At 36.8% G+C, this 17,912-nt stretch overlaps 1 protein-coding gene across 1 annotated transcript in view; it reads right to left on the bottom strand.

Moving 5' to 3' along the window:
• LOC310640596 (interleukin-1 receptor type 1-like) overlaps positions 1-14,664 on the bottom strand; it is a 28,596-nt gene extending 13,932 nt beyond the window's left edge. The window contains exons 1-4 of the mRNA XM_083362981.1: positions 14,565-14,664; positions 3,821-3,884; positions 1,211-1,421; positions 299-479 (exon numbers count right to left, since the gene is read on the bottom strand). Of these exons, the coding sequence (XP_083219107.1) occupies positions 299-479; positions 1,211-1,421; positions 3,821-3,881 (453 nt within the window). The 5' untranslated portion in view covers positions 3,882-3,884; positions 14,565-14,664. The remainder of the gene's footprint in view (positions 1-298; positions 480-1,210; positions 1,422-3,820; positions 3,885-14,564) is intronic.
• Positions 14,665-17,912: the final 3,248 nt, after the last annotated feature.

Below are 17,912 nucleotides of genomic sequence, written 5' to 3'. Positions count from 1 at the left end.
AAAAGGATCATTTCTTTAGAAAAACATAAGGAGAGGCTTATAATAAAAGAAAAAAAAATCATAGAATAATCACTGTATGTAGAATGTGTCTGGAAAACTAAAACTCAGAATGTCCTGAGGCTGCAATGAACACCATAGTTAACAAAGAACATTATTTGGTTATGCCTGGAGTAAGAGGAAATTCAAGTAAACAGCTGATTCAAAAGTTTTAGAACATGGCAAGATAGTGATGTGCAAAATGGAAAGGGTAAATTGCTTAATTGCAATTTTGCTTCTGTCTTTGTGGAAAAGGACTTACCTTATACCATTGTAAAGCAAGAGGAGCATTGTCATAATATCTGAAATTATGAAGATCTGGACAAGTCAGCTTCCCACTGTATTTTAATAGAACTTCCTGTTTATAAACCATTCCTTTATTAAAACACAATCCAACACTGTTCTCAAACACTATTAGGGTTTTGTTAACTCTTGTGGAATTACTGTAATAAAAAACAGTATCAGTACTTCAGTTATCATTATAAAATATATACAGCCACAAAGAGAGTGATTGGCAATAAACATGGTAAAATATTAACTTTATATTTTCTTCTCATTACTGAATTGTCTTCAATCACTTCATAAATTCTTTCCATTTTCTAAATACTAGAAGCAATGTGATTACTACTGTAATTATAATGGAGTGAGATCAAATTATGTCTCTCCTTGTCAGTGGAGTTCATGGGAAATTTTAAGGGAAATCAGAGATTTTCACGTGGCTCAATCTCTATTTTAGAATTGTTTTTATGGTGTACATCCTTGATCTCCCACAGAAAAAGTGAGATATATAGGTAGTCCTTGACTTACGACCACAACTGAGCCCAACATTTCCATCCCCATTTTATGATCTTTCTTGTTAAATAAATCACAGTTGTTAAATTAGTAAAACGGTTATTGAATCTGGCTTCCCCATTGACTTTGCTTCTCAGAAGGTCACAAAATGTAACATGATCCAGGCACACTGAGCGTCATAAATACATGCCAGTTGCCAAGCAACCAAATTTTGATCCCATAATCATGGGGATGCTGCAACAGTCATAACTGTGAAAAATAGTCCCAAGTCCATATTTTTCTGTGCCATTGTAACTTCGAATGGTCACTAAATGAACTATTGTAAATTGCGCACTACCTGTAAATGCAATGAATAAATAAATGAATAAATAAACCGACTTACTAAATGCACTGATACATTCCAGAATCTTCTAGTTTTGCAGGATAAAACCAAAGTAAGTTTGCTTGCTGATAAACCCGGGAGCAGTTATCTGTACTTATGGGTGTCTCAATATCATTTCTATACCAAGTCACAACGCGGTTAGATTGGCTACCTTGCAGACAAGAGACAATTCCTGGCTCTCCTTTAGGGAAAGAACTAATAAGGTTCTCACCTAACAAATAAATAAATATGCATTACTATTTGTACAACTATAAATATACATTAGTATTTGTATAATAGTGATTATAATAGTATAATTGCTATCTGGGTAGATTATCTATTTGAAATATGTAAGCAGATCTACAATTATGGCAAATATTTCTCAAATATTCAAGCAGATTTGAGTTATTCATTACTATAAAGGGAATATTTTGTTTACCAAAATTAAGCTACACAACTAAACAAGTAACACTTTTTAAAGAACAATCACTGAATTGCTATGCAACATTCTCTTCTACTGTTTCTTGCATAATTTCATAATTTCAAATATTTCTACAATGTATGATATGAATATTTAGCCTTATTTAGCTCACAGTATTCATTTGTCTAATTTAATACTAAAATTTAAAGCAAACATCCTGTTCAAACTCAGAACGTTGAGATTATCTCCTCATAATGATATGATTTCAGATAAGCCTGTGGATTTGAATCACTGTATTTGATTACAAGGAGGACTATATATAACCTTTTCCCTACCTTCATTTTCCAAGAAGCAGCAGGAAAAAGATTATTTAGGCAGTGGGAAGAAATTAGGAGTGGCCTGTGATGATCTTATTCTCTAGACTAGAGCATGGGTCCCCAACCCCCGGTCCACGGACCAGTACCAGGCCACGGCATGCCAGCAACCGGTCCACACAAACAAGCAAAGCCCCATCTGCGAGCAGCACACAAAACCACACACCTTCCAGTTCGCGGAAAAACCTCTCTCCACGGAACCGGTCCCTGGTGCCCAAAATGTTGGGGACCTCTCCTTTAGAGTAGGCAGCCTATCTGACAGCCTTACAATAGGCACAATAAACATCAGGACACCCTACGGGCTTTGTCTGATGTATCATCTGTCCCTCTGCCCAATAAACTCAATTTATGAAGGAAGGTCTCTTAAATGATACTGAAATTCCCCTTTGCAAACCCATACTGGCTACTTTGTTGGCACTAAGTCAGTATTTCATGGCTACCACAGCAACCCTGAATCAGTTCAAATTACTCTGCCCTCATTCATTGACCAGAAGTCAAAGTGAAGAGATTGTGTCAATCTGAATGGGGAGGCATATTTATATTTCAGCTGCAACAAATCACCACTTGGTGACATTTAGATTTACTGGGATGCAGGACTGTGGAGGAGGAAAATATTAACTTTAGTCCAATTTTTTAAAAATGTTTCCTAGGTGACATTTGGGGTTTTCCTTTACTGGGGAACCCAGTAAAACATTGTTGGCTTCTGAAATAGGAAAAATGGTTGGAAGAGCTGACATAATGAACAAGCTCCCTAATTTTCAAGTATAAAACAAGTGGAAGAACAGATCATGTAATTGGCAGAAAACATAGAATGGGAACTGATTATAGTTTAGAAAAAAGATGACAATAATTAAAATGGTAGGTTCTTCTTCATTGAAGAAGCAGAGAGACATACTAGTGTAGGGGTGTCAAACTGCCAGCCCAGGGGCCGATTGCATCATATGGAGGCCACACCCACCCCAGATCTAGCAATGCAAAAAAAAAATTCGTGATTCGTCGCGACATGTCACGTGACACGGCAAGTTTGACACCTGTGCACTAGTGGATCCTACAGTGACTGGATGACTTTTAAGATCCCCAACAACTCCTTAATTCTACAAGCTAATAACAATTTCAAAATCTATGTTATTGTGGCATAACAATGGAAATTTAAGAGCAAGCCATTCTTTCAGCCCCATCATCTTTAGACAGTCATCAGCATATCTGATTTTGCAGTCAGAATTCCCTACCAATGAAGGAAAAAGAGGAAGATTAAGCTAGCCTTTCCCTTCTATTGTACATCTTGGCACAAATGATCTGTCCCAAAAAGATGTACTCTCTGTGCAGAATGATTTCCAGAGACTTGGGGCAGGAACCTAGCAGGATAGGCTGCAGGCTTACTTTTTCAGAGGTTTTACCAGTGTATACGGAACAAATGAAAAATGCCAGCATATAGCAGAATTCAATATGTGCCTAAAGGACTGATGTAAAAGGGAAGGCTTTGGCTATACAGTATTAGTCTTACTCTTACTCTTTCCTGCTTTTGTTTAAATAAAGAGTTCACTTTATATTTCAGAATTGTGAGGATTATTCCAGGAAAAGGAAACCTGCATTTTATTTTAAATACAGAAGAAACTTAAAATGAGACAAAATGAACTTTAAACTTCTTCTCATATGCTCTGATTTTCAACTGTACATCTCTGTTGCTATATTGCCAGAATAACCGCACTTCATGAGACATGTGAAAGTGAAAATAAACAAGCCATTTGGGAGACTGGTTAACTGCAGGGAAAAACCCAAATATTGTTATGTGACGCTCACTGAGATATAAGACAGAAAGAAATATAGTATACTTACAACAGCTGAAAACAAAATGAATGAGATAAATCCAAGAAGTAAGCCACAGTGCAGAAAACATCTCCTAAAGAAGTGAAAATACATTTAAACTTGTGTTGATTATACACACATACAGTGCTTTTTTTGTAAAAGAAAAAGCTGCTTGAACTCACACATGTCATACAACCCGCCTTGCCTACCCTACAAGGTTCCATTCAAAAAAGGTGCCGGAACTCCGTTCTGAGCGTTCTATGACAAAAAAAGCCCTGCATACATACATACATACATACATACACACACACACGCACACACACACACACACACACACACACACACACACACATCATACCTTAAGGACCTTATAAACTAAACAGGTTGGATCAAATATTTGAACAGGAAACACCAGGAAATCATAGGACTAGTGGTTGTTGGGGGTATTCTTTTTTTGGTGGGGGGAAAGAGATTGCAAGAAAACAATCAAGCTCAGAGAGTATTAAAGACTCCACACCTCAACCCTGAGCTACAAATATTCTCTTCTATCAGTAACTAACTCTGCTCACCTCCTATATGACTAACCATACTGCTTTACTATTGAAAATGATGTGGGCAGATATTCTATTTATGTATATATTATTGGTTTAATGCTTTTATATATATCCAAACACAAATCTCTTTGGAGTTCACAATTGAATATAAAAAATAAAATTAAAAACTAATCTGAAATTTAAAATAATGAAATTACTTAAGCGCAAATCCCAAGGTTTAAAGCCTGTCTCTGCTTTTCCCAGCCCCTCAAATCTGCTGGCTGCACTAATGAACTGAAGAAGCTTCTTGGATGAGTAGTGAAATATCTTCAACGAAAGACAAAGTCCAGTTGCCTTTTGAAAAAGCACCTTTGGGAAAACCATAACCTGGATGACTGAGAATCTCTACAGACAACTGCTCTAATGTATTTTGGTGGCACAACTTAATATCATTTTGAGACAAAGGTAAAGGTAAAGGTTCCCCCGCACATGCGTGCTAGTCGTTTCCAACTCTAGGGGCCGGTGCTCATCTCCGTTTCAAAGCCGAAGAGCCAGCACTTGTCCAAGGACGTCTCCATGGTCATGTGGCCGGCATTTCTAGACGCCAAAGGCGCACGGAACACTGTTACCTTCCCACCGGAGTGGTCCCTATTTTTCTATTTGCATTTTTACGTGCTTTTGAACTGCTATGTTGGCAGAAGCTGGGACGAGTAACAGGCGCTCACTCTGCTACGCGGCACTCAGGATTCGACCCGCCAAACTGCCGACCTTCTGATCGACAAGCTCAGCATCCAAACCCACTGAGCCACCGCGTCCCTTCATTTTGAGATAGGAAGCATCTAATATCTATGGTGAAGATCCCAAAACAGATATACCAGTTTTAAAGCAGAAGGAAAAAAAACTAATCCCTCAGAAGTCCAAGAAGATTTTAGTTAATGCAATATTACTTCCCATGTTCCATCTGTTTTACATCACTAACTGCCCATAGCCTTCAATTCTCTGCAACTTCTATCCATCAAATTAGCAAAAAGGACACTTTTCAATTTTATCTTTGAAGGAGCATTACTTCCAATTAACTACTGCATCATATTGGGCACATGCAACAAAATAAGAGTGTCATAGATTTATTTGCATATTCACAAGAGAAAGTAATGCTATAGGTTAGTTGGCCCTAGGGTGTTTAGGGCTTTAAAGATTGTATCAATGCTAAATGAAGGTGTCCTTGTAAAAGGAAAGTTCAAACCAAATAACTACTTTCATGTTACAGCCTAACCTACTTCACAGGACTAAGAGGACAAAATGTAGCCAAACTAGATAAATAGCCATTTGCAAAAGTCAAGGTAAACTCTGTACTACTACATCATTATCAATATTTGCACTCTGGACTTCCAGTTGGGATTTCCTGGCAATGCAGACGCTTGAGGACGAGGCTCCATCTCCATCTGATTTCCCCTGCTGGGGGACCCTGGAAAGGGTCAAAAGTCACCCTGTAGAGGCGGCAAGTGAGAAGGGGATGCTCGTTGATAGTGGGGTGGTGGTGGCAGCCCCCCCGTTTGATCCAAGGAAGCCCTCCAAACTGGCGGAAGACTGGCTGCATTCATGTAGCCAGTCCTAAACTGCGGACTACGGAAGTCAGCAAGCACTACCAAGCATTTTTACAGCAATGTGGATGAAACTGGGTGAGACCTGATCTTTTCTTTATGATCTTGAGACCTCTTCCTGAAAAGCTGCCCAAAGCACTTCCCCTGATGAAAGGGAATTTTTGCCCCACTCCCTCAGAAAAGAAAAGTGGCGAATTAATACGTGGGGATACTGGCGAACCTATAAGACTCAACTGGAACTAAAATATACTTACAGTCTGAAAATTTGGGGACTAAAAGTGTTTTTAAGACCTTTTTATTTCCTCTAAAGAAAAAGACTTGAAAAGTTTAACAATATGTTTTGGATTTAAAAACCAGGAAGTGGCGTTGATGACATCTAGTGGTGAATTATGGCACTACAACTTATTTATGCCTAAAAGAAATCTGGCTTGAAGCCCAGAATTAGATAAGGTTTTGATTGGCCCTGGAATTATTTTATTATTGAAAATTACAGTTCAGAAGAAAAAAAGGAACAGGCTTGGGGGCTTCTTACTTATGTGGCAGAGATGATAAACATTTTAAACTTGGCCTGTCTGAATTTTGAACATAAATACTGACTTCTAGAACTGTATTGTGGATTTATTTATTTTTTAGAAGAAATATATGGAACACTTTGGGTTATCAATTTTAGCTGTTAAACAACCCTCAATGATTCTTTTTTCTCCCTGGACAGAAAGGATATATTTCTTATTGGACAGAAAAAACTGAACTTATATTTGCTTAGGGGAGATTCAGGAATGGACAGTTGGTTGGATAAATCTATAAAGGCTACTTACAAAGCTAAAATAAAATACAACAAAATAAAATGGACATTTCAGACTCAGTGTAAAGCATCATCTTTAACATCTGTTCCCAGCAGCCTTAACTTGTCATATCACCAAGAAAATACTGATGAAACACAGAAAGAAATATTCTCCATGCTGAAATTAATACAAAAAACAATTATTCTAGCTTGTGAACAGGTTACTAAAAACACAAAGGAGATAAAAGAACAACTCTCTAACTCAAATCTACAAACTCAGAAAACACCTACAGAGAAGGAACCAGCAAACCAGAAAATAGAAGGAAAACTAGTGAATGCCAACGCAAACACTGATTTAAAGGAGGATATATATTGTCAGACTCAGATAAATGAAAACTCAGAAGACATAATGATAATATTGGAAATGGAAAAGACTTTTATAAACCAAGGTTTCAGAACATACTGGATGACAAGAAAGAAGAGCTGATGGAATGGAAGATAAAGTCATTCACAGAACTGTAGGGAACCAGAGAAGAATATCAACTGGCTAGCTCTTCTAAAAGCATTTAACCAAATTGTTTTTCTTGTTCCAAATAATGTATATAAAAATAGAGGAAGAATTTTTTGATGACCTAAATGTACTAACTTGGAAAATTAGTTGGCAAAGAAAGAAAGCTAGAGTAAGATTGAAGGAAGCTTTGACCTATTAGAGGGGATGCTATATTATTAATTAGAAGTTTGAATATGGTTAAGAATAGATTGTTAGAAATAGAAGTATTTTCATAAATAGGATTTCTCATCAGAATATTATATCTTGGTATGAAAAGGGAAATAGGAATATGTTAAGAACTTTGAAGAAGGGATTGTTTTGGTTGCCCAAATATAATTTGTTTTGAAATTATAAATGATTGGATACTTTGAACATGGATGGGGAGTTAAAATTGAAAAAAAAGCAAAAATAGGACAAGGATTAAATACTAAAAATAGGACATGGATTAAATATGTGGAAATTGAATGCAAATGCAATTAAGATATGCTTTGGCTAGGAAAGATATTTTAAACTGATATTATTGATATGATTAGAAAAATGTAATAAATGTTGATATGCAATTGTATGTTTTCTAACAATAATAAGAATTGTATTTGCCTAATGCAAAAAATTGTTATTGCCAGAAGAAGAGAGGGTGCATGGGCAGGTATAACACTGGACTTAGTTGGAAAAACTTATACGCACCACTGAATTATTAATGAACTCGGTCACCACGTTGTTTATGGAGCACTTATCTGTGAAAATAGAAAATCAATAAAATATTTATTTAAAAAAATTGCACTCTGAATCTAGGAGATTTTCATGGAGATCTCTCATAAAAAAACAGTCCAAGAAGTTCTTTTTCAATAAGTAGTAGTGAAACATTTCATCAAACCAACATCTGTTAGGAAAAACATTCTGTCGAGCATAGACCTTTAAGGAAATTTCTGACTTTCTTTGATAACAAGTTTCTTCTTCAGAAAAAGGAACAAGATGATTGAATATATAACACTGGAATTTTCAAAATAAATAAAAACTAAAATGTATGGTTGAATGCTTATCTTAGAATTTAAGAAAGCGAGTTAAGGAACTCAGTGTAGTAATAAGCAGAACTGTAAGATTGGAGAAGTTAATGAAAAAAGGCTCTCCAGATGTGTAGAAGATACTAAAATGAGGGTCAATAAAAGCACAACTCAAAACAAAACAAAAACTGAAGTATCTCTACCAGGGGTCTTCAAACTTGGCCCTTTTATGACTTGTGGACTTCAACTCCCAGAATTCCTCAGCCAGCTTTGCTGGCTGAGGAATTCTGGGAGTTGAAGTCCACAAGTCGTAAAAGGGCCAAGTTTGAAGACCCCTGATCTATACCTAAAAAGTAATGAGGTAGTAGGAAAAGAACAAAGGAAGAAGACACAGAAATAACCTGGAACGTTGAAAGAACTTCTTTAAATATGCTAAAACTAAATATTGGAAATATTATTCCAGCTCCTCAACAGTGGTAACAAAACACAAATATATAAATATAACAGAGAAAAGACAGATATACTCAATTTTGCCTTGAGCATCTACAAAAGCAGCAACAACTTTATTACAATTTTAGTCCAGAACAGAAATGTTACAAAACAAGTTAGCATATGTCAACTACTGTATTCTAGACATAGTTCAATATATTAAAAAAATAACAGAATATATACATTAACTAGAAAAGCAAAAAGAATGCTGGTTTCCTGCAAGGATGCATTGATATAAATTCCAGCAGTAAATAATGTTTTGGATTCATTGATCTACATGGCTCCTTTTTAATCCACATTTTTGGTGTGTCAAAGAATATACAGAACTGGTCTAAAATAGATTCAGTGACTTATTTTTGAAAAACAAAGAACCATAGAGAATCCAAGAAAGGATACATGGAGCAGACATAAGTTAACAGGAACACACTCCTCTGTGAAAGAATGTGGGTGAAATCCAATTCCTTAGCTAAAACCTAAAAGGATGACTTATCCAGGAAGGCATCAGAGGGAAAATGTTGTAACAATGGAAAAAATTAATTACTCTCATAGTTATCAGAAAAGAAGGACTGTTGGTCACTACAAAGATACAGTAAGTAGTTGTGATCTGCTACAAAAATTATTACCTAACCAAGAATAATTACACCAGTGTACCTGAATCTAATACCTCTGGAGAAAATTGTCGAGAAGGAAATTTATTATAATGAAGAAATTAAAAATGAAGATCAATCTATGATCAGCTATAATTTAAAAGCAAAATGATTAAAAAATTCAGCTAGTATACTACAGATTAGGAACAAGTCCAGAAAAATAGCCCAAATTGTATTTGTGTTTCAGAAGATTTATGCTGATTCCCTTTTTAGAAAATGCTTCATTTCTCCAAAGTCTTCCTATGTATGATAAAACTAAAAACTAAATGCTTCTTAGATTTTTTTTGTTTCTTCCATTCATAATCTCTTTCACTATAGAATTTGAGTCATGCATATAAAAGTACAGTAGCTATTTCTTTTCCATGTTTGTTCGTCGTACGCCAGCTGCTGTTACCCAGGACTGACTACCATCATCGTATGCAAGTTGCTGTTATCAGGGACTGACTATCATTGTCCCCTGTAAGCTCTTATTGCCTGAGATCAACCATCATTATTCCACGTGACTTACTGCCTAGAGAGATCGACCATTACCGCCGCAAGTGAGTGGCTGCTGACCGTGACTGAGTACCACTGCATTATGTGCCCCTGTCAAGCAGAGGTGCCAAAGTGAGAGATCCTTTGGGCCAGCAGCCAGGTCAAGGGGAGGCCAGGAGGGCCTGGATTTCAGCAGTCCCTATGGGAGTGGCGCTACATAAATAAAGCAGCAAACTTATTAATACTCCTCCTTCTATTTCCCTACATCCCTATAAGGTGGGTTGTTTAACAGAGTGACTGTCACCCAGCCAGCTTCCATGCCTAAGGCAGAACTAGAACTCCTGATATATAGCCTGGTGCCTCAATCAGTAGATCAACTTTGTTGATTTGTTTTCTTTTTTCTATCATTATTAATTCTGTATTTGTAATTTATCATCAAGCAGATTAGCTTCTATAGATTCTCATCTAGAAGACTTAAAAGATACAATAAACTGCTTCATGTTCACCATATATTGTTTATTCATTTTTGTATACCATTTTTTATAAGACCTTGTTTTTCAAAAGTTTACAGACTCTGAGAAAACATAAATGATTTCAGAGTTTGGAAACAAATGTATTTTTTCTATATTCATGATTGCAATAAGCCGGGAGTGTCAAACTCGCCATGTCACATGACGTGTTCCGACGTATCGTGACTTTTTCCCCATTGCCGGAACTGGGGTGGGTGCAGTTTCGGCATGACGCATCCAGCAGTTTGGCACCCCTGCAATAAGCGGTCATTGACTCATGACTCATCATGTAATATTAACAGCCAATAAGGCACACAAGCACTCGGTACAAATGTCATTAACACACAACTATTTTCTATAACAAACAGGTAGGAAATTTGTATAAAATAGATGAATTTACATTTTCTTTGTTCAATGCATGGAAGCAAACAAATGGTTAATTTAAGTTGGGTTCAAAAATCTCTAAACCCCACTTTTGATATTAAGTCACAACTGGCTAAGTTCAGAAAATGTGCTACTATAATGTACACTTACTGTGATGGTAGCATAGCAAACTAAGCTAAACACCATACTGTGGATCATAGGTAGATAATAGTTTATATTATTCTTCAAGATTTGCAGAGGCAGAGCTAAATGCAATCATATTTGTTTTGAGTATCTGTCCTTTCTGGTCACTATTCTGATTTTCAATACTATACATGATACCCTTCAGAACACCAGGATATTTTCTGTTAATTATTGGTCTTGTTAATTAATTGTAAATTTGTTAAACTGTTAATAATTGGTTTTGTGGCACTTCAAGTTGACCAATTAATGGAATGATTGCATTTTTCAACAAGAAGTGACAAGAAAATAACTACTTCTACAGTCATGCTGGAAGCACTACCAAGGCATTTCTGGGTTGAAAGGATTTGTCGGTGACATCACCATTGCCCAGAGGATAACCAAAAGGCTCCTTTGAAGTCCCTGTTATTTTTTCCCCTCAAGGTGGTACCTATTTATCTATTTGCATTTGCATACTTTAGAACTGCTAGGTTGCCAGGAGCTGGGACAAACTGATGGGAACTCATCCATTAAGCGGCCTCTGTTCATGGGTTTCAAACTGCCAAATTGCTGACCGCTCAATGGTCTTCTGACTCATGGTCCTAGCCATGTGAGCCACTGCAGCTCCTAAGATAATAACTTACTGGTTGTTTACAATCTATCCCCTACTTTATAATCTGTATATATTACAGACACAATGCAAACATTCAGATGAAAGCAAGATGATAAAAAAACTCCAAAGTTTTTTAGGCAGAAAGGGAAGCATAGCTGAATATGAGAAAATTAACTCCTTAGATATAACAACTCAGGAGGGCAAAGAAGTGTGTTTGAGAATGTTTAGATATTTGAAGGTTAGTGTGAATATGGCAGGTTTATGGTACAAAAATGTTTTACTGGCATTATCAAGGCAACCCTTAAATTTTGAGTCAGAGAGATTGGTGGTAAGTAAGATCCCAAGAGGAAATGGTTATATGGCAGCCACACTCTACTCACATGGTACAATTATAGCCTTAAAATTTTAAAACTGAAATGCACAAATTCTCTTGGCCTGATTCACACTTGGCCTTTAGTGGTGCTCTGGAGGGGAATTCTGCAAAATAAACAGAGCTAAGAGAAATACTTATAATTAAATCTAATTAAACATTTACATTATCTTGTAAATATGACCTTCGGTCATTCCGCCAGGACCTGAAGACCTGGCTCTTTGAACTTTCCGGCCCAGACTGAGAGTTTTTAAATGGGGTTTTATATTTTTTCAGGGATTAAATTTAATTATTTTAACTGTTTTTAACTTTTGTATTGTATTGACATTTTTAAATACTTTGTAAACCGCCCTGAGTCCTATGGGAAAAGGGCGGTATATAAATTCAATAAACTTAAACTTAAACTTGTCAGTCTCCTTCAAATAACCAAAATGATGCCCCTATACATGGGCACCACCAGATGAAGTTTGCTGTATTATTGCTTAAAAAAAGGGTATAGGAACCCAATTACATGGCTATGTGCTGATTGTGGAACAGATCACGAACTGTTCAAGGGGAGATGGGGAATATTGTATAGCAAAGTTTTCAAGTTCTGAGATATATTAGAAGCTATTCCCTATTTACAAGTACTACTGGTAGAAGATGTTAGATTAGCACATTGGTCATTACCAAGTCAGAAGGCTACAGGACCCGATACAATACCCACTGAAATATAGCAAGCAACAGAAGAAGAATCCACAAAATTTCTAACCAAGTAACACAGTGGCTAACCAACTGAAAGACTTAAATCAGTATTTCAATACCATAAAAAGAAAGGCAATAGAGTATGCAAACTATCATACAACATCTAACAAAATAGTGTTTAGGATAATCCAATACAGATTAAAGCTCTACATGGAAAAAGAGACACCGTATGTTCAAACTGGTTTTAGAAAAGGCTAAGGAATGTGAAATATTGCTGGTGTATGTTGGATCACTGAAAAAGACAATGAATACTAAGAAAAGTCACTATATGCTTCAATTATTGTAGAAAGGATTTTGATTATGTTGCTCGTGGCAAGCTGTGGAATGTACTCAGAAAAAAGGGAATCCCAAAGCAACTTATTATGCTTGTAAAAAAAATTATATGCAGGTCAGGAAGCTATAGTACAGATAGAATACAGTGAAACATATTGGCTCTATATTGGCAAAGAAGTATGGCAATGCTGTATTCTTTTCCCATCTTTATGCTGAATATGTATTATGGAAAGCTGAATTTGAAGAAGATAAACATAGTTTTAAAACTGAAGGAAAAACATCAATAACTTGCTCTGTATTGATAATTGTACCATGATAGCCATATACAAAAAATAAGAAACCCCTACGCAAGACAAGGGTTTCAAAACTAGGTATTAGGTACCACTTATTAAAATCCAATTATGTTCTCTATACACATTTCAATTATTAATCAATATCTTTGATCACAGTCAAGCATTTCATTGTTGACATAGGAATTAAATTAAATTAAATAACATTAAATGTGAGTCAATAAACTATCATAATCTCAGCCTGGAGACATGGAATTTCTATCCTGGGCAACTGCCTGAAAAATAAATAAAAATATTTATTGGCTTTACTAGAACTACTGCAATAATAAATTCTACGGGGCATACTGGCAATACTGTGTTTCTAAAAATCATCCATTAGTAATGCAATTTTGGACTTTTCCCAACTAAGAATAGTTTCTTCCATCTTCAGTTAGATATTTTTTCTAATCCATTTGCCTTTCATCAGGCAAATGAGAAATGATTTCTCCTTTCCAACATGCTAAACATTTCAACATTTTTATATAACTTCAGATTGCACATCTGAATTCAAAGAATAATTAAAACTACAAGCCACACGGCATATTGGAAAAATAAACATGTAAATGATTCTCTTTCTACAAATACTTTGGCCAACTTTATGAGGACTCTGTATCATGAGGTAGAATTAGTCAGAATGCCACATTCCCCTTTCCCAGTTTTTGACCAGAGAGAAACAAAGGAAGATAGCCTGGATTTGTCAGGCTGTGACTTTTGGTAGCGCAGAAGTTACTCTTTGACCGTCTGAAAGTACCCTGTAAAGCAAAATCAATAAGCTCCATTTACACTCATGCAAGATCAAAGCTGCAGCCAGGGGACTTTAACCATAAAATGGGTCGAGAAAATTACATCAATGGCCAGTGTCCAGTGGGAAATACCCATGAGTAAAACAATTATTCCACACTTTTTAAAAACGCTGTTTTAAAGATGCAATGAATCCTCTTTCGAAGAGCCGGAGATTGAATTGGAAAGTGCCCTACTGGGCACGTCAAGTGCCCCTGCCAAAGCTTCGCAGGAATGCAACGAAAGCGCCTTTGGCGGAGAAGCAAAAGGCAGGAGGTGAGACAACTCGCTCCAGCCGGTCGCTAACAGGCCCGAGCTAGAAAAGGAAAGAGCAGGCAGGCATCCACTGGATTTGTCAGTCCTTTCGGGGGGAAAAACCGGGGACGAATTCTCCGTCGCGAGTCCCCCTCCTCCCTCGCTGAAGAAAGGTCCCGGGATCGCTATTGCTCCGCGCTTTTCCTAAACACTTGAGCCAACTGATCCGTTGCCGCTATGCCCAAAACACCCCAACTCCCCCGGCCATCTCCCCGGCCTTACCCGGACTCCAGCGTGAAAGCCGACCGAACAACTCTTCACCTGGGCCACCCCAGGCGGCAGCTTTTCCCGGTCTCGCCTCGGGTAGAGAACCGCGAGGAAGGCTCCGCCCCCGGAATGATTTCAGCCTCAACCCCCGCCAGCTTGATCGCGCCCGGCGTCGGGGAGGGGAGGGGAGGAGGGAGGGGAGGCGGAGGGCGATCGGGAAAGAAGCCACGCGATCGGCGGAGATCGGGATCGTTCGGGGGCGGAGAGGCTGGAGGACCTGTGACCCGTCTCTCAGGAAGGCGATCCAGGCTCAAAATCTCTACTCCTCCCAGATGAGATTTTGGAGAAATTTGCCAAAGCAGGACCGGGTTGTCCTTTGAAGCGAGTACAGGTACTCCTCGACTTATAACAGTTCGCTTAGTGACCATTGGAAGTTACAACAGCACTGAAAAAAGTGACTTATGACCATTTTTCACACTTATGACTGTTGCAGCATCCCTATGATCACTTGATTTACATTCGGATGCTTGACAACTGGCTCACATTTATTGTGGTGTCCCAGGGTCATGTGATCCCCCTTTGCAGCCTTCTGACAAGCAAAGTCAATGGGGAAACCAAATTTACTTAGCAACCATGTTATTAAGAACTGCAGTGATTCATTTAACAACTATGGCAAGAAAAGTCATAAAATGGGACAAAACTCACTTAACAAATTTCTCACTTAGCAACATAAATTTTGGGCTCAATTATGGTCATAAGTTGAGGACCACTTGTATCCTTTTTATTCTCCACCTTTGTCGAATGGATTGGGCAGATTTTAGTTGCTGGCAAAGAGCTGCTCCCATAAAATAAATACACCTAAGTCTTCAAACCTGTTTGCAAGGTTCAAGATGAGGACAACCAAATAAGGTGGGTGGTGGAAAATTGTTCCATCCCCATAAGCATGGAGGCATGGGGGGAACTTCAGCCTGTGGAACCTGTTAGTTAACAATTTCCCAGAATCTTAAATTAAGAGGCAAAGTGATAGAAAATTGGCTGCATTTCTCTGATTTTTTTTTCTTTTAATTTCTTATTGAATCCATCAAGTTCTCACAAAACCCTGGGAACATTCCAGAACACGATGTCAAGAAGCCTTATCTACTTTTCACAACAAGTTCTTGCTGTATAACAGGATTGAATTTATGCTGTTTACATCTCTTTAATACTAAACTTCATCAGCTGCTCTTTAATCCTAGGCAAATTTACCTGAGAGACACTCCTGGAAAAAAAAAGTGGTAGAACAAAAGAGAAGTGTTATTTACTGTATTTGTGGCCAGTTTCCAAATTAGAGCACAAGACAGATAGTGTGACAAAGTATCCTCCCATTGTGGAGCTTAAAAGGATTGCTCTAAATAGTGAAAAACATCTCAAATTTCATCAGAAATTTATTTATCCAACAGTACAAGACAATACACTTAGCCAGGTTTAGTATGGTTTGCTTAATTTTGGCTTAGCACTACAGCCTCTCTGGCTTATAAGTAGTGGTTCATGATTTGTTTATTCTGTGACAAATTGATGGTCCTTCAGGAACCTGAATTGCTTGCTTCTGATAGTCATTCTTTTTTTTAATTGAAAAGTTTTACAATACATTTTTGAATACAAAAAACCCCCTCCTCCCCCTCCCCTCTCCCCAACCCCCCCAACCCTACCCTACCCCTCCCCGACTTCCCAGAGCTGAACACAGGGTATAATAGTACAAACAAGCATAATCTAAAATAAGCTAACAACAATAATAAAACATTAAATTCTATCACACTTTAACTCTCCATAGTCAAAATATTAATAAAATAACTACTAACTAATTATACGTCATAAAAATCTGCTACTTATTCAAATGCTAAATGATACTTTTTAGTCCCATATTTATTCTGAATATATTCAATCCATCTTCTCCATTCCACAATGTATCTCTGTTGCGATTGATCTTTCAAATATGCTGAAATCTTTGCCATTTCCGCCAAGTTAGAAACTTTCAAAGTCCACTCTTCTATAGTCGGCAGTTCTTCCTTCTTCCAATATTGTGCTACTAAAAGTCTCGCTGCTGTAATTAAATTCAACATCAACTTTGTATCTATAACAGTAGTATCTGTAATAATACCCAATAAAAACAATTGCGGAGAAAACTTTATCCTTTTCTTAAATATCTTTTGCATATTCCACCAAATTTTAATCCAAAAAGCTTTAACCTTTTTACAAGTCCACCATATATGAAAATACGTTGCATCCTCACAACCACACCTCCAACATTTGGGCTGGCAGTTCGGATACATACTTGCTAATTTTTTAGGGTCTAAGTGCCACCTATAAAACATTTTATAAAAATTCTCTCTTAAATTTTGGGCCTGTGTAAACTTTACATTTCTAACCCAAATCTTTTCCCAAATGTCCATTGTTATAACTTCTTGAAAATTCTGGGCCCACTTTATCATACAATCTTTAACAAGTTCCATTTCTGAATCAATTTCTATCAATGCATTATATATCCTTCTTATATGTGCTTAACCTTGATCTCTAATTTGTTTTACCAAATTTTCATCAATCATCGAGAAACCAACTTTCTGGTCCTCTTTCCATCTTGCCTGTAATTGCCCATACTGGAACCAAGTTTGTACAATCTTTCCTTCTTTTAAAATATTATATGGCTTTAATTGCCATACATTCCTTTCTAAATTTAAAATTTCCTTATATGTAGTCTCATCATGTTTAAATCCCACATTTATATTTTCTATTGCATGTTTAGGTATTGCCCAAATTGGTATCTTATAATTTAACTTATGTCTATACTTTTTCCAAACTCGCAACAGAGCATACCTTAAAATATGTATCTTAAACACATTATCCACCTTCTTGTCATACAATAAATATGCATGCCAACCAAATAACAAATCATGACCCTCAAGATTTAATAATCTCCCTTGTGTTAAATTAAACCAGTCACTTATCGATGACAAAGTAGCAGCCTCATAATATAATTTAAAATTAGGCATTTTAAGACCGCCTCTTTCACGCGTATCTTGCATTATCTTAAATTTAACTCGTGGCTTTTTCCCTGCCCAAACAAATTTATTAATTCCTTTTTGCCATTCCTCCAAATTTGAATCCTTTCTAAGTATAGGTATCATTTGAAACAAAAATAAAAATTTTGACAAAACATTGATTTTTACTGCTGCAATTCTTCCCAATAAAGACAATTGTAATTTTTTCCAACTATCTAATTCTTTTTGTATTTTTCCCCATAACATTTCATAATTATTTTTATATAACTTCACATTTGAGGCTGACAGATATATCCCCAAATATTTAATCTTTTTAACTATTTCAAAT

The sequence above is a fragment of the Vipera ursinii genome (genome assembly GCF_947247035.1).
Source record: "Vipera ursinii genome assembly, chromosome: 4".
Lineage (NCBI taxonomy): Eukaryota > Metazoa > Chordata > Lepidosauria > Squamata > Viperidae > Vipera > Vipera ursinii.
This window is presented reverse-complemented; position numbering and strand designations above follow the sequence as displayed.